This window comes from Neomonachus schauinslandi, chromosome 5 (assembly GCF_002201575.2).
Source record: "Neomonachus schauinslandi chromosome 5, ASM220157v2, whole genome shotgun sequence".
Taxonomy (NCBI): Eukaryota; Metazoa; Chordata; class Mammalia; order Carnivora; family Phocidae; genus Neomonachus; species Neomonachus schauinslandi.
In genome coordinates this window covers 88,721,232-88,745,142 of record NC_058407.1, presented here as the reverse complement: position 1 = coordinate 88,745,142, position 23,911 = coordinate 88,721,232, and the positions used below count along the sequence as shown (strand labels likewise).

General features: G+C 37.7%; 1 protein-coding gene and 1 non-coding gene across 2 annotated transcripts in view; one reads left to right on the top strand and one right to left on the bottom strand.

The window, feature by feature from the left end:
• SLC15A5 (solute carrier family 15 member 5) overlaps window positions 1-23,911 on the bottom strand; it is a 79,603-nt gene that overhangs the window by 10,410 nt on the left and 45,282 nt on the right. Inside the window, exon 7 of the mRNA XM_021690457.1 lies at window positions 13,250-13,378. Coding sequence (XP_021546132.1) covers window positions 13,250-13,378 — 129 coding nt within the window. The remainder of the gene's footprint in view (window positions 1-13,249; window positions 13,379-23,911) is intronic.
• Window positions 9,928-10,034, top strand: LOC123324934. Its single transcript, XR_006540112.1, has one exon. It is a non-coding gene; the product is annotated as a U6 spliceosomal RNA (small nuclear RNA).

Here is a 23,911-nt window from a genome sequence, read left to right as displayed (position 1 = left end):
CAAAACAAATGAATAAGGAAAGAAACAAACTAAAAAACAGACTCTTAAAAAAAAACCCCAAAAAACCAAACAAAAAAAACAGACTCTTAACTCTAGAGAACAAACTGGTGGTTACCAGAGGGGAGGTGGGGGGATGGATGAGACAGGTAAAGGGGATTAAGAGTACACCGATAAAGAATAGCCTTTGATATTATCTTTATAAACCTACAAATATGCTTAGTAAAAAATAAGAGAGATTCATATGAAGATTATGAACAAGATAAAATATGACTGTCTTCTGGTGTTAACATTGCTCTGAAGTTCTATGTCCTGGTAAGATGCAAAACATAGGAGTTCATATTGGAAAAAAGGATTTTAAAAAATTATATTTAAGATTAGATAATTTTGCTGTAAACTTAAAAAGATGAACTAAAATGCCCTCATAAATTTACTAAGACAGTTTAAGAAGTTGAATGCAAGGCACAGACATAAATATTAATAATCCCCCAATATAATAGTGATACGTCAGTGAGTTGTAATGAGGGAAAAGGAGTCGGTTCATAACAGCAAAAAGAAAAAGAGCATAAAACACCTATAATAAGTCCAACAAGAAATGTTCAGGATATATACGAAGAAAAGAAAATCTTACTGAACCAAATTATTTAACATTGAATAAATAAAAAATTATGTTACATACTTAGGTGGAACACTAAAGATTATAAAAGCTTTATTTTTTAAATTAAGTAACAAGTTTTACTTATTTTATTAAAGTAAAAATGAGATTTGGGGAAAACTGATAAAATGATTCTAAAATTCATCTGGAAATATACACTCTAGGAAAGAAGATTTTTAAAAATGAAGACTAACCATAAAGAGAAGTATGATTAGCAATAGTTGATATGTAATATATATCATAAAGTTCTAATAATTAAAAAGAGGGTGATGCTAAGCTAAAATCAAGAGGCAGCTGAAAGGTAGCCCTGAAACAGCCTGAGCATCTCCTAAGAACGAAGAATATATTAAAGTATATATTGCTGATTAGTTTCATTCCACTTATCCTATGGCTGTGGAGTATTTATGGCTTAACTAACTTTTCACAACAAATATCAAGTTATGCTGTGAAATTTGGTTATTTGAAGGAAGTAAGTGTTTACCTAACACATAAATAAGTCCACATGGATGAGACTATTATATTCAAAATACGAAACTACTGAAATTTTCACAACCACAGATAAATGCAATGATATGAATCACAACGAAAAAGGTTGATAGATTTGATTACATGTATCAGCAAAACAAACTCATCTATGAAATTAAAATGCTAACTTAAAACCAGGAAAATATTAGCAATATATTTGACTAAATGATAATATCCCTAAAGTTAAAAAACCATTTAAAATCAAAAAGAAATAAAAGGCAAATAGACCAAAAGAAAAATGGGCAAAGAATATGATCAAGCATTTCATGAAAGAGAAAAGATAAAAGTGTTCATAACTAGAGAAACTTCAATTTTCCATTTTGAAAAATACTAATTAAAGTAATAAGGCAATATAATTTTTGCCACTCATGTTAACAAAAATCAAAATATGATTATGCTCAGGCCTGCAAGTAACACATTGAGACAAGTATTATTCTACTGCAGATTGATGCAGCCTTTTAGAAAACAATTTCTCTTTACTTCCCAATAGTCTTTAAAATGTTTATCCTTGTTGAACGAGTAATCCCATTTCCAGGATTCTAGAAAAAAAAAAAAATCTCACTTTTTTTTTTTTTTATTTTAAAATGACATGAAAATATGCTCACAATACTTTTAAGGGGAAAAAAGTGGGAACTTGATATAATTTTTTTATTGAGCATTCAGCAGGGCTTATTCAGACCCCAATTTTGTTTAAAATCTCTCTATAAATTTAATACCCATGCACACATGCACACAAATAAAAAAAATATTGGGAAAGAATTTACGCAAATAATAACTGCCATCATCTTGTTGGTCTTTTCCCCCCTTCCTTTAGAGTTTGGATTTATTTCATCATATATTACTGTTACAGCAAAAAATAATATTTTAAAAACATTTCATCAAGCACACTTTTGTAAAACTCTGACTTCTCCAAATCATTTCTGGTTTATGATAAAACAACGGAAAAGGGTGGTTTTCTATCACAACCTACTCTTCTTCAGCAATCGAAGTATTGAATAGCAGCCTCTATGCTGTAACTTGGAAGTTACATGCTATTTATAAAACCGTCCTAAGATATTATTTTGGAAATCATAACATCCCAAGTAACAATAACCAGTCTATTCTGAAACCTAAGATTCACTCCCTTCAGTGATATGTCGCTATATTCCATACTGAAACCCTAGATTTACCAAATATCTCAAATATACATGCATTATTTTAAGTGCTACAGCATATTGCTTTCAATTAGAGGCAGGTTTCTGCTATGTCTTTTCGGAGGAAGATTCAGTAGTTCCCCTTTTTACTAACACTGTTTTATTTTGAATGTAATGGAACTTCGAAAATACTAAAATGTGCCTTTTGGAATTTCTTCAAATGATAGCTGGGCACAGTGAGCCATTATTTCCCCTCGGACTTCGTTAGATCTATTTTTTTTTAAAGTTATTTTTTGTACTGCTGGTGATCTCGCAAACGTTCAAAATTGTTGAGACAGAACTGAAATGGGTTTTATACCTTACTTTATCCCTCGTTTCACTATGTGCGTAGAAGTATGTAATTAAAAACGTGTAACAGCCATTCTCCAGGATGGACGTGCTTCTGTGCCACGGGAAATAAACTCTGGTGTAGCAAAAGGAGCTTGGGAATCAGGAATCCACCCCTTCTGTAAGATTTGGGCAACTACTATAACTTTCTCTGTTCATTTTCCTCTTACGAGTGACGGGGCTACAAACATCTACCCCAGAAGAACTGTTGTGAAGATTTAATGAAATAATATCTTTGGGAAATACATATAGCAAGATCTGCATATAACTGACACTTAATAAATGTTAATTTCTTTCCTTCCTCCTTTCAGTAACCTGATTTAAATGCTTCATTTGAGATTCATAGCTCTCCTACCTGAGTTAATTTTTAAAACACATTAATTTTCATGATACCGGAAGGAAATAATATCTAACAACTATATGCTAACTTTGGCTTTTCTACCTCTTTTTCGTATTTGTCTAATAAGTACCAAATTACTATTACCCTCAATTTACAGACAAGGAAACAGAGGCACAAAGAGGCTGAACTGTTTGCCTAAAGTCATGCAAAGGAGACAGAATAATTATTTGTTGATTGAATGGGTGAACCGAGGTTGGGCCCCAAATCTGCACATGCTTGATACCGTGCTCTCACAACAATGTCTGCATCGAGACTTTAATTTGCATTTGTACTCCTGGGAATTGTGGACAAAGATGAAGTTAGGTTGCTGTTTCCAGGAAGGGATACTGTGTCTTTCAAAACTGTAGAGAAATCGCCATGCATTGTTCACCTGAACTGCAGAAGGAATGAGCATGGGTGATATTTGGGATAACAGGCTTTCTTGTAAGGGTGAGTTCATTCTCTTGAAGAGCTTTGGGAGGTAAAAACCCATCAAGATCGTGTGTTCTCATGATGATTTCAATGAATTATCATGGAAATGAGTTTTAGAAGAGAGGTAATGCTTTGTGATAATAGCCCGATAATGCCATTAGCTATGAACTGTAATTGTAATAGCATTAGTCAAATGAATATATCTGATATTAATTTGAGTGTCAAATATTTCTATAAGGTTCTTCTTGTTAATTAAACATGAGCCTTGGTATTATTAATTCACTATCTGGCCAGTGTTGGCACATAGTAGGAACCCAATACGTATTTGTGAACTGAATTTATAAATCAACCTTGAAGTGGAGCTATTTAAAATAGTAAAATACTGAGTCTAAATAATATCATGGATATAGCAGGAACTGATTTTGCCCAATATCTGCTTATTTGTACAGTCTGTTCTCTAATTTGTAACTTCAGCTAATGAGTAGACTTGTTTATTTCAGAATTTGAAAAGATATCCACCCCCCTCTCTCTCTTTTGCATATTTGGAGGGAAATCGCATATAAGATTTGCTTCATATTCTTTAATTCAAGAGCAGAGTTTATGCCTTTCTTCCTGTCTTGTGGTCTTTAAACCATTTAAAAATCTACCGGACAGCTTCATAACCTTATTGGACACCTGAATACCACTGGACAAAATCATGTTTTCAGTCATTTGGTGTCACTCTTCATGATTACTAATATCAGCTGGGCCTTAAACACTGCCAGCAATCTTTTATTTTTAAAAATTTTTTTATTAACATATAATGTATTATTTGTTTCAGGGGTACAGGTCTGTGATTCATCAGTCTTACACAATTCACAGTGCTTACCATAGCACATACCCTCCCCTATGTCCATCGCCCAGCCACCCCATCCCTCCCACCCGCTCCACTCCAGCAACCCTCAGTTTGTTTCCTGAGATTAAGAGTCTCTTACGGTTTGTCTCCCTCTCTGGTTTAATCTTGTTTCATTTTTCCCTCCCTTCTCCTACGATCCTCTGACTTGTTTCTCAAAATCCTCATATCAGTGAGATCATATGATACTTATCTTTCTCTGATTGACTTATTTCGCTTAGCATAATACCCTCTAGTTCCATCCATGAAATGAAATGGCAAGATTTCATTTTTTGATGGCTGCATAATATTCCTGTGTGTGTGTGTGTGTGTGTGTGTGTATCACATCCTCTTTATCCATTCATCTGTTGATGGACATCTAAGCTCTTTCCATAGTTTGGCTTTTGTGGACATTGCTAACACTGTCAGCAGTCTTAATGACTTCTCTTCTAAATCATCTTTTCTTGCTCTTGCGATAACACTGCTCTTCCCATTCTTCATTTTCATCCAAACCCCCTTTTGCTCTCATGAATGGCTCGCTGCTTACTTCATAAAGAAAACTGAGTTTTGAAAGGTAGCTGCCAGCATCTTTCCAATACCAGAACCACACCTCTGTTTGCCTGGGCACCCATCCTTCCCATTCTCTCTTCTGTATGAGTGCAAGAAAGAAGCATCCACCCCCCAGTAAGAAGTCAATCTCCCTTCTTTCTCTTGCATTTTTACCTTCTCCATCTACACCAGATGTTTTCATCAGTTAAATATGCCCAAGTAGCTCTCAAAATAGAAATGTATCTCGAACTCACACCTAACCTCCCAGATAAAATACAGGACTCACCATTGAATTTGAATTTCAGAACAACAGTGAATTATTTTTTTAGGATAACCATGTCTTAAACATTGCACAAATCATTTTTTGGTGTAAAGTGTGTTCACAATATTGCACGGGCTATGCTTGTACTAAAAAAGTATTCATTGTTTACCTGAAATCCAAATGTAACTGGGTGTCCTGTACTTTTATTTGCTAAGTCTGTCAAATCGACCCAGATTCCCATCTAGCCCCCACTTTATCTCTTAAATCTTCTTCATTGCCAAGGTCCTTTAAAAAGCTGTTTGAATGTGATACCTTTATTTACTCACTTCCTAGATGTTCTTTACCTGGTTTTCATTCCCTTCTCACCACTGAAATGACTCTTGGTAAAGTTGTCAGTGATCATACTGTTGCTAAATCTACAGATATTTTCCATTCTTCATTTTACTTGCTCTCACAGTAGGATTTTACCTAGTTTATCGTTTCCTATTTGAAACAATCCTCTCTTTTATCTTTAGTAAATAGATGTATGCTTATCCTTGGCACAAAAATAGCATTGGAACCCATAGAAGTGAATTAAATTACCTAGTGTGAATATTGAGAATGAGGACAAAAAGGATCCCAGTACTTAGACTTGAAAAACCCCATGTTAGAGTTTAGATGGAGGAGGAATGTCCTGCCAAAGAAAGAAAGATAGCAGCCAGACAAGTGGGGGAGACCACACACACACACAGACACGCATGTGTGTGTTTCTGTGTGTACGCATATCTAATTCTATCTAGAATTGTATGTTTTCAATACAAAGGAAGCTCCATTAAAGACATGGGTCCGGGGCGCCTGGGTGGCTCAGTCGTTAAGCGTCTGCTTTCGGCTCAGGTCATGATCCCAGGGCCCTGGGATCGAGCCCCGCATCGGGCTCCCTGATCTGCAGGAAGCCTGCTTCTCCTTCTCCCACTCCCCCTGCTTGTGTTCCCTCTCTCGCTGTGTCTCTCTCTGTCAAATAAATAAATAAAATCTTTAAAAAAAAAAAAAAAGACATGGGTCCATGAGGTCAAGAAGAATCTCAGAGTACTGCTTTATTTCATCTCATCCCAATCCAGACCTGGAATTAAAGCTGAATAGAATACCTGATGTCCTCATTTATGGAACACATTCTTTTTTGAAGAATATTAAAGTGCTATACCAGATCATCATATCCATGATAATCCTAGCCCACTTGGAAAAAGTTGAGATTCCACTCAATTTACAATAACAACACAAATCATTATTTCTGTGCACTTTAATTAACCTGATGCTTTTTTTTTTAAAACAGTGTTTTTTTTTTAATTTTTATTTATTTATTTATTTATTTGAGAGAGAGAATGAGATAGAGAGAGCATGAGAGGGGGGAGGGTCAGAGGGAGAAGCAGACTCCCTGCCAAGCAGGGAGCCCGATGCGGGACTCGATCCCGGGACTCCAGGATCATGACCTGAGCCAAAGGCAGTCGCTTAACCAACTGAGCCACCCAGGCGCCCAACCTGATGCTTTATATCTATCTCCTCTAGTCCTTATAGAAATCTTAGAAGTTATTAGTGACACCATTTTAGAAAAGGAGAAATTGAGACTCAGAAAAGTTAAGTAATGTGCTCAAGATCTCACAGCTTGTTAAGGGCTGAGTTGAATTTGAATTCAGGTTTGTCTGACTCAAAAATCTGCCCTTTCTACATCTTGTGAGCCAACAGCAGTGGATAGTTGCTTTCCATAGTCTAAGGGGTATTTTGATTTCTGCTTTGCACTGTTATGAACCCTGAGGCCTCTGAGCAGCTCCAAGGGTCTGTGTGGGGCCAAAGTTGGGCCAAAGACATTTTGCTTTGGATCTTTCAATCACCTGCACATCCATAACTAAGATGTCACTTTCCACTAAATTCTGTTTTGTCATTTTCATCAAAAGGTAAGCTGTGGTAGAATAAATTATATCTGAGATTCAAAACCTCATTGTACAAGGAAGATTCTGAATCTATTTCTGACTGAAGACCATGAGCAGGATTTGCCTTCGAGAGTTGGTGGGGGTCTATCAAGTAAACTCCAGAAACACTGGCATTAGACCAGTTGATAGGCAAATAGAGTATGGCCTGGCTAAAAGTAAATGATGGGGTAGCAGGCTACTTTCCCCACTTAGGTCTAAAAATCTCCTCTCAAAACCCAGATGAGGCTGAACCTGAGGCACTGGTATGAATTTGAAGAAAATATTCTGAGAAAATAGGCATGGACCCACGGAATCCGGTTAAATAGCTTTTCAGGTGCATAAATATTTTCTTCTAAGTTTACTGCAACTGTAAATTCCTCTTTCAAGAGCGACTCGGTGATTCATGCTGGCATGGTTGTCAGTGGTCTCAATAATCACAGATATTCAAATGAAGAATGTAAAAGATCACATTTTTAATTTAAAATGATCTTGATGGGAATTAAACAGCTAAATTCTTTGCTCCTTTCCTGAATTCTAGGAGGAAGGACTAACAGGGACAAGAAGATGTATTCCTTCAGTTCTTGATTCTGCCCAATTATCCTTTTTCCCTTAGACATTTTGCTTTGGATCTTTCAATCACCTGCACGTCCATTAGTAAGATGTCACTTTCCACTGAATTCTGTTTTGTTATTTTTGTCAAAAGGTAAGCTGGAACCCATGAGTGTGAGAAAATTGATCTGGTTGCTAATGGGATATAGTGGAAATAAGCAGTTTGACTGACTTCTTCACTCCCTCATATTAGCATTGCTACTTTTAGAGAAACTGTTCCTGAAATGATTAGTGTAGGAGGATGGGTTTAGTCTTGTATCTTCTCCTTTAAAGCACTCAGAGTTAGAGATCCCAGAAGGATCAGTTTTCTCACTTGTACTGAAAATGTCACTCTAACAGTTATCTGTCTGCACAGTGAAGTTTTGAGAAATCTTTTGAATTTACCGCATTCACACCATTCTCCATCATGGTGCTAAAAATGACTAATGCGGCTTGGAGACTGGGAGACTGTGAGAGCCGATCGTCTATCCCAATCATACACCAACACTCACACACACTCACATACACACATGCTCAGCTGACATGAATCCTTAAAGTTTTAAAATATCTTATATGCTAAATGGAATGTGGAGGCGTGTGGGATGCTTAAGTACATAGTTACGGTATTGGTGTCACTCTGGTTGGTTCTGTCAAAAAAAAAATTGGTCTGGTTGTTTGACTAAAAGACTGTTCTTGTTTTTAACCAAAGGGGCCACTATAATATGTGACTTAATTTTCTATTTAAAAGAATCTCTGGTATGAAAATGATCAAATGCATTATTTAATTTTATCCTCTCGTCATCTCTGAGAAAAGTGGATTCCCTTTTTTTAAAAAAGATTTTTTATTTATTTATTTGACAGAGAGAGACACAGCGAGAGAGGGAACACAAGTAGGGGGAGTGGGAGAGGGAGAAGCAGATTCCCCGCTGAGTGGGGAGCCTGATGTGGGGCTCGATCCCAGGACCCTGGGATCATGACCTGAGCCGATGGCAGACGTTTATGGCTGAGCCACCCAGGCACCCCTAGCATTCCCTTTTTCAAATAAGAGGAAACAGTCTTAGGGAAGATGGTGACCTACCGAATGTCATGTATACAAAGGATCACTCTTTCTTAGGGGCCCTAATTAGTCACATAAGCCAAGTTAGGGTCACAAGAACCAAATCCTCTAAATAAATGTCATTTCCTTTCTTGATGAATGCTATTCTGATGGCTAAAGGGATTTTCACAAACGCAGATATATCCTTCTCCCAGAAAAACATATGACAAAGTGTCCTGTGACGTCATTCAGGGAGTGATGGAGAAGTGCATGGGCTGAATAATGGTAATTAGATGAAGTGGGAGCTGATTACATCCAAAAAGGGAAGATTAGTTGATAACTGGCAGTGAGTGAGTTCTCTAGGAACTTTCCACAAGGCTCTATTTTTGGTCCTGTCCAATTCACCAATTTTGTCAATTACCTGGAAGAAGTCTAGGAACTTGCTTACTAAGTTTGCAGATGACACAAAGCTAGTAAAGAAGTAAAGATTAGTAATTCACTGGGTGACAGAATCAAGTTTTAAAAATGTCTGTTATTTAAGATGATGAGTTGACATTTATCAAGGATAAAGATAAAGTCTTGCATTTAATTAGAAAGAAATTGTGATAGGATGAGTGAAACTGAACTGAGAGCAACTGTTAAAAACAAAATAATAAAAAAAAAGGTTCAGGTTTTAATTGACCATAAGCACAATGCAACTACTGAAAAAGTCAACACAATCTCTCAGAGAGAGAGAGAGACACCAGGTTGATAAAAGTAACATCTTGAGTATTGTGTTTAATCCTAGAAGCCATATTATTGGACCATAGCCATCTCTACTGAGCACTTACTGTGTGTCTTAATTACTTAATCCTGATAACAGCATGATGAACTATGTATTGTTGTTATTGGCATAGAAACTGAGAACACATACCTAGACTGTCTGGATTTGAACATTGTACCTCACTGTTTCTCTGAATATTTCTCACATGTTGGAAAGTTGGTATGTGGATAGAAAATTAGACTTATGCTATGGAACGTAGTTATCAGCAGATGGGCAGACACAAGTTACGTTCAAAGCAGAGAATTTTTCTGGGTGTTAGGTGATGCTGGTACATCTAGTTTTGGGTACAGTGTTAGACTAGATGGCTTCTGCCATTAACATCCAATTGGAAGATTCTAATTTATTGGGTGTTTGCTTCGGCAGCACATATACTAAAATTGGAACGATCCAGAGAAGATTAGCATGGCCCCAGCTTAAGGATGACATGCAAATTTGTGAAGTGTTCCATATTTTTTGAGCACTGGGTATTATAGGCAACTGATGAATTATTGAACTCTACATCTGAAACTAATGATGTACTACATGTTGGCTAATTGAATTTAAATTAAAAAAAAGATTCTAATTTATTGGGAGAGGACTTAATGTAACACAGTATTATCATGAACAGCAGCAACAACAAAAACCTTTAAAAGAATAAGCGAATTGAAATGATTAGTGGTAATTTAAATGGTGTTCTCTTGAATACAAGGTTAGAGAGCACCCCACTCACATCCATGTGGCTAAGATGTCCTCGCCATTTGTCTTTGGTAAACTCTGCCAAAATCATATAGACTTTGGTTTATCCATCTTTTATTATATCTAGAATATTATCAATAATAGCCAACATGCAGACCCCCATCCGAGGAGGTTGTTTTTCAGAACTAACAAGTGTCATTAAAAGGTCCTCACACTGGGTGACTCCTAATAGCTGTTTGGTGTATTAAAAGCAATGTTGATGTTGATTTCAAAACACCGCAAGGGTCAGATCTCTGTCAGATACTCGTTGTGATGACTCAACCACTTTGCTTTCTTTTTCCTGTTTTAATTATTACATTTCAAAAATAAGGATAACATTGCCTTTATATGATTGTTGCAATAAATGCAATAATGTAAGTAACAGTTCCTACCATATTATTCAGATTCTCAAGCAAAATGTAGGTTTTCAATGAAATGGATTGCAAGAATAATTGTGTGTAATAGAGAATTTGCCTGGCCTCTGTCCTGGGTCCTGTTTGGTAAATGCTAAACCCTTTGAGTTTCCTGAGTAATTGGAATGTCTTTGTTATTCATGGTGGGCCTCTCCAGCCCCACCCGATGGTTTATACTAATGAGATGACTGCAGAAGGGGCTGGCCAGGCAGGAAGACCAAGCAAATGGTTAGAGGGTTGAGGCTTTGAGCCATATGATAGCCCAACCTCCGGAGGGAAGAGGCTGGAGACTGTGTTCAATCACATGGCCAAGGGTTCAATTAATCCTGCATACATTATAAAACCTCATTGAAAATTCTGCACCCTGAAGTTCAAGTAAACTTCCCTAGTTGGCCATATTCTGTGTATTGTCACACATTGGTATGCCAGTTGGCCACTGCATCCCTGAGGATGAAAGAAGTTTACTTTTGGAACCCTCTTAGATCTTGTTCTGATTTGTAGGTTTTTGCTACCTTTAAGCTGTAATCATAAGTACTGCACTTTCCTGAGTTCTGTGAGTCATTCTAGCAAATTGTCAAACAGAAGCGGGTCTGTGGGGACCTCCACATTTATAGCCAGCTTATCAAAGGTGACAGCAGTCCTGGGGAACCTCTGAAGTTGTGGCTAATGACTAAAGTGAGCACAGTCTTGTGACGTTTGGCCTAACTGGATACGTTCCCCAAACATACATAGGGAAAATGTAGATTTATATAAAAGATAAACTGATAGTAATATTTGACTTCGTAGTTCTTCTAGAATATGTCAAATATGGTTTGATTATAGACATTTTTGAAAGCACATTTTCAGGACACCTGGGTGGCTCAGTCAGTTAAGCGTCTGCCTTCAGCTCAGGTCATGTTCTCAGGGTTCTGGGATGGAGGCCCGCATCGGGCTCCCTGCTCAGCAGGGAGTCTGCTTCTCCCTCTCCCCCACTGCTCCCCCTTCTTGTGCTCTCTCTCTCTCTCTCTGACAAATAAATAAATAAAATCTTTCAAAAAAAAAAAGCAGATTTTCAGAAACATCCTCATTGGGTAATGTTGAAGAAAATAAACATATGCTGAACACATAAGATGTTTAAGTAGAGATAGAGGTAAGACTTTTCCAGGTTACCTTATAAAACTCTAATACCAGTGCTTTGTTTCTTGTTTATACATAAAGAATCTAACCACCAGAGCAGTCAGTAACTTGCTGCCATTCACACAGTTGTTATGACGGTTTGAATTTCCGTCCTTTGAGAAATGGAACCATATCTCACAAATTCCATGTAGCACAGAGCCTGGCACACAGTAAGTATTCAATACACACTTATTTCGTTTTCTCAGTTAACTAAGACAAGGGCAATAATTTATCTTATTAATGATTATTAATCATTATAATGATTAATAATCATTAATCAATCAAGGATTGTACATTTGTTCCCTAGAACTCTACTCCACCTATCATCAAATTTATCATTCTTAATTTTACTGCTTCCTTACACCCCTGGAAATTTTGTGAGGATTTGGGAGTGTTTATTTCCTTGTCATGGTATTCCCCAATGTCCAGTGTTGTGCCTGGAACAGAGTGGGTCATCCATAAATATTTTTTGAATGAAGATAGTGTTAAAAAGAGTTTCTCATTCATAGAAGTTAATTTTTCCATAGTTTGAAAGTAAGTAAATTAAATTTGTTACAGGAGAACACAAACCAACACTCTCTTACATTATTTTAAGTGCACAACTGTAAGTACCTTTGAAAGTAGAGAATAAACTTGTAGTGTTTTCATAAAATAAGCAAAAGTAAATTTAGAAAAAAAAAAAGTTAAGCCATGTTAACATCTTAGAACAAATAAAGGAAAAAGCCTGTAGATCTAAAATACAGCCAAAGACATTTCACCATGACATCTAATCATTGTCATCTGCCAATTTTTCTGTTAGCACATGTATGAGTACTACTTTTTTGTTGCGCGTGAATTTTTCGGATGGGGTTTCTCCTGGTCAATTTCTATGGGAAAAATTTTCCAAGACGATTTGCTATTCAATTCACGGTCTCTTTTTGATTGCATAGACATGATTTCTGGAAAATCACAGGGAAAAAAGATCATCCAGATACCCCATTCTCCTACATTTCCACAGGACTTACCTCTTCTGAGGATTATCTATGCCAACTATGAGGCATTGTTGATATGACCTTACTGAAAGATCTAATAAGAATATAATGAACGATTTGTTTTAAAATACCCTAAAGAAAGACAGCAGACAGGGTCTCATGAGAAGTGACATTCTGTAATTACCTCCTCCTATCAAAAGAAAAACAATTCCCAGAAATTAATGAATACAGCAAGAGTCTATTTCCTATCTTAATTCTATCTTAATTGCAAAAGTGGATCAATTAAAAAAAGACTACACTGGCAAAGCCCTTCTTTTAAGATTTTGTCTCCCAATTCTCTAGTCATCAAATCAATATATATATACATATATATACACACACACATATATATAAATATACCATGAACCTATTTTTACCTTCTGAGATGAGATATACTAACTCCACCAGCAATGCCCCCATGAAACAACCAAATCCATTGAATAGTGTCAAGAAATTCATAGAGGTTCCTCTGATGGTATTCGGAACAAATCTATGTATTACAGAGACTGAAAGGAAAAGAGAAAGTCAAAATTTAGAACATTCCCTGTAAAATACTTCCATAGATGTTATTCAAATTAGTGTTGATCATACCTCAAAGAAAGTTTACTGATAAAGGCAAAATTTGGGTTGGACTTCGTTAAAGTTACTATAATAAGACATACTATGATGTTACAATTTACATATGTCTAAAAGGAGTAAAATAGGGGCGCCTGGGTGGCTCAGTTGTTAAGCGTCTGCCTTCAGCTCGGGTCATGATACCAGGGTCCTGGGATCAAGCCCCGCATCGGGCTCCCTGCTAATGGGAAGCCTGCTTCTCCCTCTCCCACTCCTCCTGCTTGTGTTCCCTCTCTCGCTGTGTCTCTCTCTGTCAAATAAATAAATAGAATCTTTAAAAAAAATAAATAAAAGGAGCAAAATATGGCAAAACATACTCTTGTATAGCTACAAGGAAACTTTAACCTACTTGGTGGTTTGTGTGTCCCAACATATTCATCCAAATTTCACCCCCATTTGAATATTTCTTATTAATTTTGGGTTAGGGTGAGGCTTGTACTAGGTAATATGACAATCTAATAATAAGGTCTATGATTCTGTGATTCTATGTAAATCATTAGTTTCCCCATAGAAAACTTGAATTTATCATATAAAATTAACATGGAGGTTAAGAGGATGGGTTCTGGAGTTAGACAAGATTTTGCTAAAATCTCAGGTCAACTATTTACTACCTCTGTAATTTTAAGTAAGTTACTTAAACTTTCCAACCTCAGTGTTCCTCTCTATAAAATGGGAACAATATCATCACTCACTTGCAGAGGTGCTGTGGCTCTCACTTGCTATAATGTATGTATAATACTATAATATATGTAAAATGCTGACTTGTAGGAACTGAATCAGGTTGGCTATTTTTTTTTTTAAAGATTTTATTTATTGATCTGACAGAGAGAGAGATAGGGAGAGCAGGAACACAAGCAGGGGAGGTGGGAGAGGGAGAAGCAGGCTTCCCGCGGAGCAGGGAGCCCGAAGTGGGGCTCGATCCTAGGACCCTGGGACCATGACCTGAGCTGAAGGCAGACACTTAACGACTGAGCCACCCAGGCGCCTCATGGTTGGCTATTTTTAACAGTATTAATCTTACCAAGTCAAACGGCTCCTACTTGTGCAAAGTCCCTTACATGCATTTAAATTATCCTATTTATGGAGAGGTTACCTAAAGAGAGACTATAGTTTAAGCTTCGGGTCTCCAAAAGGGTTATTTTCCTTCTCCAAGTCATTGTTGGGGTAATGGTGGCAAGAGGTTGAAAAAAAATCATGGAGGAAAAAAATTTTTTTTTAAAATTTCAATCACAAATAATTTTTTTGAACAGACTCTTGATTATAGAGAACAAACTGATGATTACCAGAGGGGAGGGGTTGGCGGGATGGGTGAAATAGGTGATGGGGATTAGGGGGGCACACCTGTGATGAGCACCAGGTGATGTATGGACTTGCTGAATTGTACACCTGAAACTAATGTAACACTGTGTGTTAGCTAACTGAAATTCAAATAAAAACTTAAAAAGCGCCCCCCCCCAAATTTTTCTGGTATGACATAGATGAAAATGAGTATATCTGATTTTGTACATATGATATTAACTATATTAAAATATGCATGGCAACCTTAGGAGTACATGCTAAAATATTTACAACATTTATCATGATATGATATCTGGGATTTGCTTCAAAATTATACAACGAGGAGAAAGAGAGTGTGCAAGTGAGGGTAGAGATGAGACAAGTTTGGCGGGCGTGAAAATGATTGAAGCTGGAATGTGAATACACAGGAATTTATTGCACTAATCTCTTTTGTATTATGTGCGGTGAAAAATTGGAAGGAAATACATAAAATAACAGGAACAGTGTTAGCTTTGAGTGGTTGAATTATCGGATTTTTAAATTTCCTTCTCCTTCTCTTTTGTACTTTGCAAATTTGTCTACAGTGAGAGATCATAAATAAACATTAAAGTTCATTTAAAAAAGAAAAGTGGTGATAGAAAACCAATATACCGGAGAGGCTAAACCTTTAGTTTCCTTTTCTTTTCTTTTTTTTTTTAGATAAGGGGGGACAGAGGGAGAGGGGGAGAGAGAATCTCAAGCAGGCTCCACGCCCAGCACTGAGCCCAGCTCAGGGCTCGATCTCATGACCCTGAGATCATGAGGTGAGCCACAATCAAGAGTTGGATGCTTAAGTGACTGAGCCACCCACGTGTCCCTTAGTTTCCTTTTCTAGAAAGAGATCTTATTATCACCTCCCTTCTCTCTCAGGAAAACGTTACCCCTGGTTTACCTGCCCTTTACCCCAGAAAAACTCTGCATTTGTTCAGCCCTTTTAAATAAACTTACTAATACGTGATGTAAATGTATTCATGTGCCTTCCTAGCGTTCATTTAACATTTCTATTTTGGTTTCTGCATGTCCTCCACGTGTTTTTATTTATCATCCAATAAACATTCAAAGGAGTCCCTATCTGTGCTCCAGGAAAGGGGCTGCGTGCTGAGGCTGAGGCTGAGGCCACCCTCCGCTCAGGTACTGGGGCATCTTTCCTAGATTTTCCACTCTGGGCAGGCGGAGAGCAGAGACATGCACGGAGCTAAGGGCAGTGCTAAACAGGCAGTTAATACCATTAATACCATAAATACTTATTGGAGGTGAAGATAATGATGGAGATAAATAAAATATCGTGGAGAAGGGCTTCAAATATCCGCGGCAAGGGGCCATGGGTACCACAGCTCTCTTGTGGAGTGCAAATCACCCGCAGGAGCCCGAGGCCAAGCTCACAAGTTTTTTTTTTTTCAGGGAGATCTGGAGGACAATATGAGGGAAACGCTGACGATGTTTTGGGAAGAAATGATTCACTGTTATAAAAAGGATTTGGCTTATGAACTTTCCTTTCTATAAATATGAGGAGACAAACAATGGGCGGAAAGACTAAGTAGGCCGATTTCTTTCACTGAGAAAAAGCAGAACGTACAAGCCCATTATTACTCTGCTAGTTAATTATTAATCCTATGCTTTTCTCTTGCTAGAACTTCTGGTGCAGTATATAATTCATGAACACACTTTGCCAGTTCTCTGCCTGCTGGTTAATCTCTCTTTGGTGTCGTTTTAGTCGTTTTGAAAGCCTTTGGTTCCCTTTTAGAGGACTTAGCTTTTCAAGTCCTCGGAACTCCATTTTCAGGCACCGGCTTGCATGTTCTGATCTCTTTCAACTTTAGTGATCATCAACCTGATTTTTTAGGCTCTGTGGTACTTCTTTTTGCACATAATAGCATAGATAGTATCCACAAGTCTGCCACTATTCCAAAATTCTCATTTTACCATGAAGACACAGTGAAGAATATTCAGTGTGTGTGAAAGCTGGTCTTGCCAAGGAGAGCTGAAATGTGCCTCCAGGTAGAGGCTGGTTAGTGCTTGCAAAGATGCCCCATCACAGCATCTGGGCAATCTACAGACCGTGGGGCTATAACCACCTTCCTGAGGCCCCTGGTACTGGGGACTCATTGCTGAAATTTCTTTTACTCCAACTGTTCTTAAACTGTTAGACCGATTATGTTTGGTGAGAAGTTATTTCGAACACGTGTAAGAGAAGTACCTCAGTCCCAGAAAATGGAACTTCATCCTATTAGCCATTTTCAGATCATCATTCCTTCCTCATCCCTAAAAAGCGTCAGCTTATTGTTTCTGATTATATCAATATTATTTGATGGTATCACCTAATACTTCTCTTTTGTGCAGGCATCTGTTAATCTCTAGGGCATTTTCCTCTGTTACTCAAAGTCATCAGCTCATCTCTCCTCGTCACATTCTCCAGTTCTATTCCTGCCTCAGTTCCTGGCAATTTTATCGTATATAGAGATCACCCTTCGAAACTTCCATTCTGCTAGATCTTGATTTCTCAGTTCCTTGAACTTCTTTCTAGTGTCCTCACCCTCCACTCTACCTTAGCCACTCATTACCATGCTCACACCCTGAACCTTGTCCCTCAGACCAGGAGTTGGTGAACTACCATCAGGTAAGTTTCGGCCTGCCACCTATTTATAAATAAAGTTTTATTGGAACACAGCCACACCCATTCATTAGATATGCCTATGACGGCTCATATACCACAATGACAGAGTTGAGTAGTTGTAACAGAGACTGGTGTGAAAAGCCTATTTACTATCTGACACTTTTCAGAAAAAGTTTGCCAACCCATGCCCTAGGCCAGTAATTGTAAGCACTCCATAATCTCAACTTTCATCCCCCTCTGACTACAACTTCCTGTCTTCCCAGTTTACTGCCTGCTACTCAACCACAAAAATGTTTTGACTCCTTCAGGACCTCCACTCTATCGCTCCTTTCATTATTCCTCTTTCATGAGGAACATAAAGGTATGCTCCTACTACTCTTTTTAGCCAAGTTAAGTCCCATAGTCAATTGTTATGATCATATTCTTTAACATACCCTCATTCCCTTGCCTTTCTCTTGCTTTCTGGAAATTGATTGGCCCAACAATTCTCTCTCTGCCATCTCTGCTCCTAGATCCATGCAGCCTAATGTTTCTGGAAGAAACACACATAACCATGTTGACCAACTCATTTTAAATTCCTGACCACACACCGCAAATGGTCTCCTAATGCACCCTGGCAATGTTCTATATCTCCCTAGTGCATTCACTCTCTCATTGTCTTAGACAACAATTTCATACCTCTCTCTCTCTCCTCAAACCCTCAACTATACTCTCCCATCCTCACTCAGAGCTCATGGCCTGACATCCTACTTCACTGAAAAAAAATCAATCAGCCAGAAGAGAATTTCCACAGAAATCTTCTCGCCTATTTATGCACTCATGAGTTTCTGCATCTACACACTCTGCCCTCCAAACTGTTACCATTGATAAATCATCCTTGCTACTATCTAAAGCCACATTCTCAACTTGTAAATTAGATCTCAAACTCTCTTCTTGCAGTAATTTCCCCCTCCCTAATACCATCAACTGTCCTTCTCTCTTTTTGTTTAAATTTTCCCTCTCTTTTGAATCATTCCCACCAACATGCTGTATGATGCCATTATCTTTCCTTCCTCAAACACAAATAAAAACTTGTTCTTAACCCAATTCCTTTGTTGGCTACTGTCCCATTTCTTTGTTCTCCTTAGCAGCAAAATTCTTAAGATAAATTATCTGTAGTTCTTCTCTTTCCATTATCCCTTAAACTCATTCTAACAGGCTTTAGAGCATTCCGATATCCCACATAAGAAAGCTCTTTTCCAAACTGCCAATAACTGCCAAATTGCTCAATCTGATGGTCAATTCTCAGTCCTCATCTTGTTTGACGTATTAGGAACATTTGACGCGGATGAACACTCCTTCCTCCTTGATACCATTTCTTCATACGACTTCTAAGATACTGCTCTTTTGGTTTTGCTTTTTCTTGCTTGTCACTTCTTTTCTCTCGTCTTTGCAAATTTCTCATCTTCTTTTAATGTCTTAATGATGACGTGCTTCTGGGTTGAGTTCCTGAATCCTCTTCTTTGTCTACACTGACTCCCAATGTGCCCCAACGCCCTTGGTGATCTCAATTAGTCCTGTTGCTTTAAATACCATTGATAGGGTTATGACTCTCAAATTTGCTATATCCCCTAGTTCAATATGAAAATACATACGTGGATATCCAATTCCCTATTTATCACTTCAATCTGACACATTATTTATGTCCAAAACTAAACGGGTGATTTTCTCTTCAAAGCTTGTTCCACCTGTAGCCTTTTGTCTCTCTGCAGGTGACAACTCCATCCTTACAGGTGCCCAGGTCGTAAACTTTGATGTCATCACTAATTCTTCTCTTTTTCTCATATCCTGTTGTTCCTTCTTCAAAATATAACTAAGCTTGGATTATTTCTCACTACCCACACTGCTACTATCCTGGTCTGAGGTACTCATTTCTTTCCTTAATTCATCAATCTTCTATCCTTTTCCTCACTGTAGTATATTCTTAATCTATCCTTTTCCTCAGGGTAGTATGTTCTCCACAGCAGAGAGATGCGTTCTTTAAAAGTGTAAGTAATATTGTGTCGTTCCTTTTCCCACTTCTCTCAGAGCCCAAGTCAGAGTCTTTACAATGGTCACTCTCTTCCTCACTCTCCTCCAACTTCACGAGACCCCTTCCACTTCATTGCCAGATATACTCCCATCTTTGCATTTAAGGACTCCATTGCTAACAGTAATGTGTGGCTGACTCCCTCAAGTGTTTCAAGTCCTTGCATATTACCTCTCATTGAGGTCTATCCTGATCTATCTCTTAATGCTGCAACCTGCTACCTCCTATGCTTGGCACTCCTGAACCCCCTTATCCTGTTCTATCTTTTCTTTTTCTATGGTACTCATCACCCAATATGTTCTGTAATTTAATTATTTATTACATTTGTTGTTTATTATCTTTCTCCCTTTGATAGAATGTAGGTTCTACAATGGCAGAAATTTTCATCTTTTTTTTTTTAAATTGATTTGCCTTAAGGTTCTAGAGTAGTGTTAAGCATATTGTAGATACCAACACAGTATTTTTTGAATAAATAAAACAAACACAAGTTATGAGATAGCTGGAGTATTACAATGCTATAATTAAGACATAATTTGAAAAGTTTTCTATGTGTGTGGTTTTTTTCTTTTTTTTCTTGTAGATCATCTCCAAAGTATAACATGACTTAGTATGGTCAACAATGTCCACTGAAATTTGGGGAGTAATCCACTGTGCTTCCTTGCTCAATACCATCAATGTAGGACATTGTCATTAATTTGAGTGATATATTTTTATTGTATGCACATAGAAATAGCTATAGATTTTATTAATTTATTTGTTTATTCAGTATATTTATTAGCCATCTGCTCTGTACATGCACTTTTTTTTTAAAGATTTATTTATTTATTTGAGAGAGAGAGAATGAGAGACAGAGAGCATGAGAGGGGGGAGGGTCAGAGGGAGAAGCAGACTCCCTGCTGAGCAGGGAGCCCGATGCGGGACTCGATCCCGGGACTCCAGGATCATGATCTGAGCCGAAGGCAGTTGCTTAACCAACTGAGCCACCCAGGCGCCTCATGTACATGCACTTTTAAGGAAAGAAGTACATTAGAACATAAGGATGGACAATAAGGATAAGAATCTTGACTTAAAGATTGCACATTCTCATGGTAAGAAGCAGGCAGTAAATATACACATATAAATAAGATAATTGCAGGTCCTGACAAGTGCTATTAGAAAAAATGGAAGAGGGCAATGGAGTGAAAGTGATAGGATCACCTGGACAGCCTCTCTGAAGAGATCATCTTTGAGAAAATTTGATGCTGAGAAGGAGCCAGACACTTGAAATCAGAGGAAACGGGATTCTAGGTAGAGAGAAGAGCAAATACAAAGGCCTTGGGATGAAAATCAGTTTGACACTTTAGAAACACAGAATGAAGATCATTAAATTTCTAGTGGAGTGGTCAGAGGGAATAATGTTATAAAATGTAGTTGGAGCAGTACGAGAGGCAAAACCATGTACAGTCTTATTCACCCTTTAAGGAATTTATCTCCAAAATCCTATTGAGAAATCAGAAAGTTCTTTTGGAAAGAGCATGATGGCTGCTTTGAAGAATGGACTCCTGGGGCAGGAGAATAAGCAGGGACACAAGTTAGGAGGCTCTGATAGAATTGGTGTGATAATGGTGACCACAGAGACTGGCGGAGAGCAGAGAAGATAGTGAGACACGGCCAGACTGAGATGACATTTCAGAATAAAGACTAAGTCTTGCTGTTGTATTGGAGGTGAGAAGTAAGGGGAACAAAGGGATTTAGGATGACTCATGTGAGAAAGACGCAATTTCCCTCACACTACCAGGTCCTTGGTGTTCAGCTTATGGTAGGTGTGGTAGAAAGAGCTATCAGCAGGACATCTGTGCTTGAGTCCTGAGTCTTGCCCTGTTCATTCAAGTGAAAGATTAGAATACTAATAGTAGCAGCACACATCATAGTTGCTAATTATTGAGTGATGTTTATATACCAGATACTCTGCTTTTTCCTCTACATAAAATATTTAACTTAGTCCTGACAACAACCATTCCCCATTTTATAGATGACGAGAAAGGCTCAGAAATGCAGAATAATTTATCTAGAGTCACACATTTAGTCAATGGCAGAACTGGGGTTAAAGCCCTGGGTTTAAACTCATATTTGTCTGATTTTAAGACCATAGATATTAACCACTATGTTGTACTGCCTCCCAGAAGAGTAATTCTTTTTTTTTTGTTTATTTGTTTGTTGGTTTAGTAATTCTTCAATTTACAGTTCAAAACACCCTTCACATGTTGTCATTTAATTCTCAAAGAGTAGTCCCCATTCCGATTGATTCTTACACTGCTGCTGTGATATAAGGAAGAATTTTAATTATTTCCATTTTAAAAGATCAGAAAGGTGAAGCTTAGAGGTTACATGAATTCTCAAGGTCACAAATGTAGTAAGTGACAAAGCTGGGAATCAAAACAAAGTCTTCTGGTCCTTACCCCATGATAAATAGCAGATAAGACAATTGACTTAGTTGGATGTTGGTTTCCTGATGGGTAAATCAGGGAAGGGTAGACCAAGTGGTTTATATTACATGATCTGCCTTTTTAATAGTCTATGGTTTTAAGTACCACCTTGGCTTTTGTATGTTGAACCACTATTGCTAAGCTGGCTGGGAATTTCCTGACTGCATTCATTCATCACCTGCATTCATTACCTTGCTTCACTTCTAGTTTACAGAATTTTGGCTACTTCCAACAATTTTCTGGAAACCACATCAGGGAAGTCACAAACATTTGTGTAGTGACATTCTTTTATAGTTCTTTTGTATTTCTTGTAGTGTCAAACATTGATAGCCACATCTTAGAATCTCATAAAACAATTTATTTATATAAAATGTATTGAGTGGAATGATTTAAAATTATAAAAAGAAGTCTAATACAGGGGCGCCTGGTTGGCTCAGACAGTTAAGCGTCCGACTCTTGATTTTGGCTCAGGTCATGATTGCAGGGTCAGGAGATCGAGCCCTGAGTCAGGCTCCTCACTCAGTGGGAAGTCTGCTTGAGATTCTGTCTCTCTTCCTCTCCCTCTGCCCCTCAACCCCACTCTCTCTCTCTCTCTAAAAAAAAATAAATAAATTTTTTTAGGTTTTTTTTTTTAAAGATTTTACTTATTTATTTCAGAGAGAGAGAGAGAGAGAATACAAGCTGGGAGAGGAGCATATGGAGCAAGAGAAGCAGACTCCCCGCCAAGCAGGGAGCCTGATGCGGGACTCCATTCCGGGACTCCAGGATCATGACCTGAGCCGAAGGCAGACGCTTAATCAACTGAGCCACCCAGGTGCCCCAAATAAATAAATCTTCTTAAAAAAGATGTCTAATAGACATATGATTATAATTCCATAAACTTTCTTTTTCTTGTCTTTTTTTTTTCATTTTTGAAAGGTGGACTGCCACATGCAGCACCTCATTTGGATGTGTCTGGAGTCTTGGAAACGTGGCTACCCTACATTCTCCTACAAATGGATGCTGAGAGCTTGTTTGGAGGTTCTAGCATGGGAATGCAGCTACTCATATACTCTTGACTGAAGAATGTTCCTCTTCTATGGGGTAAGTCATCTTTTTCCACCTAGTGTGCAGCTTTGGGAGGGATGCACGTTCAGTGGTGAGGGAAGAAGGGAACACCTGCCTAGCCAACCAGATCAGCCGAATCAACCCTGAAGATCAATGGGGTGACAGATGTCACAGTCAGATCGCCTTCACATCCTACACAGACTTTATTAATTGCTTTTATTTTTACCTTTTTCAATGAATTGCTTTGGTATCATATATGTATGTATATGTATGCATATATATGTATATCCTTATTAAATATGTACAGTTAAGGAATTTGGAAATACTGAAGATAATAGAATAATTGAAGATTTTGGACAAGTGAAATTATCAGAACTGTCATTTAAGATGATTAAGCTAAAGGTCATGTGCTGATTGATAGAGTGGGAGAGATAGCGGAGGTAGGAAGATAGGAAGTTAAAAAATAATCTTGGTAAAGTATAATGAGTTACCATCAGGGCTACCACTGCAGGGAAATATAAGGAAGGTAAAAAATAAGATGCAATAGATTACACTGATAAATACACACACACGCACTCACACACACACACACACACTGCTGTATTGCAAGAAGTCACTAAACTATCTTGATGAATTTTAAAGTGGCTAGTTTAATTAATATCAGCAATCTAGATAATCCAGAAAACCCTGGATATTTAATAAAGTTATTTTGAACCTGTCTTATGAAACACTAGTGATCACACTTAATTTAGTATAACTTAATTTAAAGACATTGAGTTATCTGGAAAATTGACTCAAATTTTCATTTCATTTGCATGTTTATACATTCTCAGAGTACATTATAAATGTCATTTTTGGGGGGAGTGTATACGTGAATTTATCTGTGAGTGAGAGGGTGGGAGGTGGGAAGAAG